This window comes from Rhinopithecus roxellana, chromosome 19, assembly GCF_007565055.1.
Source record: "Rhinopithecus roxellana isolate Shanxi Qingling chromosome 19, ASM756505v1, whole genome shotgun sequence".
NCBI classification, from domain to species: Eukaryota; Metazoa; Chordata; class Mammalia; order Primates; family Cercopithecidae; genus Rhinopithecus; species Rhinopithecus roxellana.
The window spans coordinates 18,253,265-18,258,598 of record NC_044567.1 but is presented as its reverse complement, the minus strand read 5'-3'; the positions used below and the strand labels follow the sequence as shown (position 1 = coordinate 18,258,598).

Genomic DNA, 5,334 nt, shown 5'->3' with positions numbered 1-5,334 from the left:
ATAAGTAAGAAATTTGCGGGAGAGAGGTCGGTGAGATTAGGGAGCTGTCCAATGGTTTTACGCCGTCCTTGTGCCTACACCTTAGGGTGTGTCTCCCCGTTCATTTTTACCTCGATGCTGTCAGCGTGCATCACTGGGCATGTCCAGTTGTGCACCATTCCCCCGGGCACCAGGATGTCCCTTAGGCCGTCTGTGCACTGGTGTGTGTTCCAGAAATAGTCACGTCCCTCGGCCTGAGCTCCCCTGCACCCAAGCCTGCCCATCGCGCGGAACACCCGCAAGCTACCGTCCGGGCTCGGCTGACCCCGGCCGACCGGAGCCGCGGGGTCACGTGACCGCCCGCCGCTCTGTGAGTCCGGAGCTCTCCAGACGCCGGCTCCGCGCTGCGCATGCGCTCTGGTCGTAGCAGGTCTCACGTGGCTGCTGCTGCCGCCGGAGGGCGCCCTGGGCGAGGAGCTGCAGGTGCCGCAGCAGTCCATGACCGCCAGTTGGCTGAACTTAGGCTGGATCAAGAAGTACGTGGGGAGGCTCTTCAACAGCAGGTGAGCTGGCGGAGGGCGCGAGGGAGGCAGGGAGGACGGCGGAGGGTGCGGGAGGACACGGACGCCGCCGGACACACCCACGCGCATCGCGACCCAAGCTGGGCTCGGGAAGCGGCCTCATGATCGCTGCAAAGACGTGTTCTCAGCTCGAAGAAATCTAAAAACTACAAGAAAATTGCGAACGCCACGAACACCTCCCCACGGAAAGCCACGAAACCCCTTCTATGGACCACCATGAAACCCCAGTGGCTGAACACCTCGGAACCCCGACCACCAACCTCCTCCCGAGGCGCCAGGTAGGACAGCCTGTATGCTCGGCACCGAATCAGGGGCCTCGGGACTGGGGGCTGCTTGGGTGGGAGCGAGAGGAAGCCCTCGGGGGCGGGCGTGCGGGGAGATACTGGCCGCCCTGAGACTTCCTTCTCCAGGCTGGGGCTTGGCCTCCAGACGCCTGACCCCCCACCAACCCCTTTATATTGAGAGGGGCCTCAACTCCTCCTCATCCCCTCAGTGAAAACAATAAAGACAAATGTCTGTTGCTTCAGTGACTTCTGTGGGCCGGGGAGGGACCAGTCCTTCGACAGGGAAGGGGAACCCTGGAGTTCCTGCTGTGGGAGAAAAAGACCTCAGCTGCGGGGTGGAGGGGTCCTCCCCTCACTCCCCAGCAACCTTCCCCCACCTCACCCCACACACCACCACCAGGGTTGGCGGGGGATGGGGGGGACTCCAATGCAGAGGAAGGGCAAAGGTGAGAGAACCTGGAACCTTAAAGGAGGGCTTCAGCTCGACACACCCCCAGTCCCACCTCGCCCAAGTTTCTATCGAACAGCCCAGCTTGGGCTGTCAGAGTTGGCACAGGAACAAGAAGAGGTGCCTTTGCCCCTCAGCATGCAGAGTATGGGGGGGCCGCCTTTGCCTCCTGGACTTCTGACCCCTTCTAGGGTGAGCATTGCAGGGGAAGGGGTGGATCTGGCCAGGGACTGTCCCTGAGAAGCTGGGTGTGAGGGTGGCTCTCTCTCTTCTGGGGGCTCCCATGGCCATCAGAGAGGCTTGGTAGGGGCAGAGCCCCCTGCCCTGATCCTACTCTCACATCCAGGTATGTCTTCAGGGTGCGAACCACTGGCCCTAGGAAGTATCCACACCTTTTCCCATTCACACCCTTAAGCTGCCAGAGAAAATGCTGGGACTTCAGGCTCCCTTATTCAGACTCAAACCATTCTCTTGCTGAAGCCATCTCTCTATCCAGACACCCCTTGGATTTAAGAATCAACCTGAGGTCGGGCATGGTGGCTCACACCTGTAATCCTAGCACTTTGGGAGGCTGAGGTGAGCAGATCATTTGAGCTCAGGAGTTTGAGACCAGGCTGGGGAACATAGCAAGACCCTGTCTTTATAAAAATAAAAGAAATTAGCTGGGCATGGTGGCATGTGCCTGTAGCCCAGCTACTTGGGAGGCTGAGGCAGGAGGATCGCTTGAGCCCAGGAGGTGAAGGCTATGGTGAGCTGTGCTCATGTCACTGCACTTCAACCTGGGTGACAGAACAACACCCTGTCTCCAAAGACAAACAAAAAATCAATTTGAGCCAAGCAGCTGCATCCTCTTAAAGCTCTTTGTCTTTTAGGACCTGGTTCTACTTCCAGGTCATTTGCACACACCAGATTGAGTCAGGACTTGAGGGGAAACACAATTGTGGTGTCATTTCCATGGGATCTGTGCAAGGTGCTGAGCCCAGGAAAGTGGACCCCTCATCCTCCAAACGTATAACCCCATCCCTTCAGGCCAAGCATGTGGGGGAGACAGGAGAAGCCATTCTAGGAACCAGACACATTCTAGTTCCCTCACTTCTCCCCTATACACACACGCGCACACACACATGCACGTGTGCTCTGTCCCCACCTATTCAGGATGCCTGAGAAGGGCCAGGAAGAGACAGGTGCACTGGGACTCCAAGCAGTCCTCCCTGAGGCAGGATCCATGTCCTCGCCCTCCCAGAGCTCTAGTGTGGAATCCACAGATTGGACTCATGGCAGTGGCTGGAATTCTCAGCTAATCTAGCCTCCTCCCCTTCCACAGCAGCTTGAATACTTCTTGTGCCCAGGATTTCGCTACCTCTCTGGACAGCCCATTCTCTCCAAATTTCTGGATGGCAGCTCAGGCCCCTGGATGCAGCCGTGACTGCCATAGCACCAGAATTGTGCCTCCGTGCTGGGCTGATCCCCTGCCACCATGCCAAGGATGCTTTCGTATACATTTTGGTGCTCCTGCTGCCTCAGCCACAGGGACGCACTGGTGCACCTGGAGCAGGGTTGTCGTGGGGCTGGGCTGGGAGGGTCTACAGGTGCTGAACTGGGAAGAGTCAAGCTCAAGACTGCCACTTCACAGGTCGCCGAATGACCATAGAGGAGTCCCTGCCTTCCTGTGGTCACAACTTGTCCCTCTGTGAAGTGGAGAGGAAGAGATGAGTGACTGATGACCCCATGGACGTTCTGGATGATTTACAAGCACAGCCTGCTTTCCCTGTTGCCTCTGCCCTGCCCTCCCCTTTCTCTCCATGCATTTAGCTCTTCCTGCTGCCCTGCACCAGGAGTCCACAGAGACATAGAGATAGACTGTGGCTTTGACTTGCTTTATTGAGCCTCTGCGGGAACAAGGAGCCAGTTTTGGCCAGAGCCAACAGTGCGGAGGGGAGAGCTGGGCTGGCACTGCCCACGGAGTGGTAGGAGGCAGGTGGTAGCGTTACAGTTCCAGCAGGCTGAGCTCCCTGTGAGGAGCTGTGTGGGGGGCAGGCCTTGTGCCGTCAGGAGGCCTGAGGCCTTAGGCCTTAGGCCAGCCCTGGGCTCCTGTTCTCCCTCTTCCACCCCCCACCACACCTTTTTAAGCCCTGATTCAGTCCCACCATCCCCATTTCAGCCCCAGGGAGCTGGACAGACAGGGCAGGGAGTCGAACTCACCTGGGGGCAGCAGCATGGGAGGACCCCACTCTGAGAAGGCCAGCGTGTCCTCTTTGTCTTTTTCCCTATACATGGAAGCCCTGTGCCCAGGTGCCAGCCCACCTGTTTCGTATCCGCCTGTAGGCACTCACTTGCCCAGGGCACATGGGCCCAGGCCTGGTCAGCACAGATGCTCTGTTTCCCCAAGAGTAGCCTGGAAGGGGCTGGGGCTGGAGATGGGGCTTGGGCTGGGGATAGGGTGTGGCCAGGAATGTGGAGTGAGCCCAGGGTCCCAGGGGCTGGGGTCTCTCTCCATGTCCATGGCACATGCCTAGGCTTGGTCAGCACGTTGATGTATCTATGGAGCTCAGCTGCATACTGGGCCATCTGCTCTGGCGTGGCATTGCCCCCTGGGTACAATGGCTCCAGCGGGGCTCCCCAGGCACCCAGCAGTGGCTGCAGCAACAGAACCACACACGTGGACAGGAGCAGCAGGGAGAGGCAGCAGCATGCAGCAGCCATGTGGGGAGCAAGCAGAGGGGAGGTGGAGGCAGAAGAGCCCGCGCTGCAGATTTTCCTATGCCCAGGAAGCAGGGCCCATCTACCCAGCCCCTTAGCCCATCATCCATTTCTCCAAGCCTGGGACAAGAGGGCAGAGAAAAGGGCCACTCTGAGCTGGCTGCTTCACCTCCTAGACACTGCCTTGGAGGCATAGAGAGCCCGTCCTGTGAGCAGCCCAGCAGCCAGGTCCTCACAAGTTAGAAAAGTGTAGCAGAGAAAATGGGGACATGAGTCCTGGAGACACATATTTCATGACATCCAGGGCCTCATGGCTCAGAGGCAGCAGTAGATAGTGGGAAATAAGGGCACACCAGGTCGCCCACAGGGTGCTGGACACGGAATGAACTGGGGAAGCAAAGGACAGAAATCCATGGCCTTGTGGGTCTGGCCCTCCACTCATCTGTAGAGACAGATATGGGTCCTGGAGAAGACACTGTTGCCCATGTCATCCTGCACAGACCGGCAAAGACACTCACACAGGGACACATTCCAGTTCACAGCCACGCACACGAGTGTGTACACACACTTGTCATCAAATGGCTTCTAGCGCGACAGGTCTGTCCAGGTGCAGAGCAAGACCCAAGCAGGACCTTAGACCTTCAAAGGCCCCTGTCCCTGCAAAGTACCAACTCCTTCCCTCCATCCCAGGCCCCAGCCTGGGGGAGTCCTCCAGAGTCCCAAGCAGGCTGAGCCCACTTACCCAGAGTCAGGAATAAACAGTCACTGGACCAAGCAAGGACAGGTCCCTGCCCTCAGCTGGGCCGCTTCATAGCCTTCAGTTCCCTAGAGTCCTCGCCTCCTGTCAGCCTCTCTCACTCCACAGCCCTTACCCCCTCCTCCCACTGTCTCCCTGGTACTCCCAATGCCAGTACTGGGGCCAGAGATGGGAGGGGCACAGGGCAGTGCTGGGGGTGCCAGACTAGCAGCATAGTCGATAAAACTGGACCACAGCAAAAGTCTCCTGTGGGCCCCCATCGCTGACACCCCTTCCCTTTGGGCCCCAGAGCAGGCTTGGTTCAAGAAAGATGGAGTTCTGGGACTTCAGGATGACTGAAAGGTTTTGGTCACAGGTCTTGGAGCTGGCCCTCCCATCTCCTAAGGATCAACTGAAATCAAACGGATTCTCTTGGGACAGAAGATTGAGGCTGCAGCTGGAGCCTCCAGGATGAAGAATGGAAACTCAGGCCATCCTTTGCAGTTTGGAACTAGAACAAGGTGGGAACAGGGAAGGGGCCTCAGGTCCTCAGGCAAGGTGGAAAGGAGTGGGGTGTCAGGTTTGGAGAAAGCTGTTTGGTGGGTA

General features: G+C 58.0%; 1 protein-coding gene across 1 annotated transcript; it reads right to left on the bottom strand.

The window, feature by feature from the left end:
- Positions 1-3,100: 3,100 nt before the first annotated feature.
- On the bottom strand, positions 3,101-5,009 carry LOC104669392. The gene is made up of 3 exons (XM_010372351.2): positions 4,878-5,009; positions 3,495-3,929; positions 3,101-3,304 (listed from the first exon to the last, which is right to left on the bottom strand). Exons 1-3 carry the CDS (start codon positions 5,007-5,009, stop codon positions 3,101-3,103), a joined length of 771 nt encoding a protein of 256 aa, XP_010370653.2.
- Positions 5,010-5,334: the final 325 nt, after the last annotated feature.

Bases quoted from the DNA above. Each gene is read 5' to 3' on its own strand.
- LOC104669392 (XM_010372351.2), bottom strand. From the start codon at position 5,009: ATGGGGGCCCACAGGAGACTTTTGCTGTGGTCCAGTTTTATCGACTAT. The intron at 3,930-4,877 runs GTGGGAGGAGGG...CTGTTGCTGCAG, and splicing joins TTGGGAGTACCAGGGAGACA to CCACTGCTGGGTGCCTGGGG. The intron at 3,305-3,494 runs GTGAGTTCGACT...AGCTCCTCACAG, and splicing joins TCCCATGCTGCTGCCCCCAG to GGAGCTCAGCCTGCTGGAAC.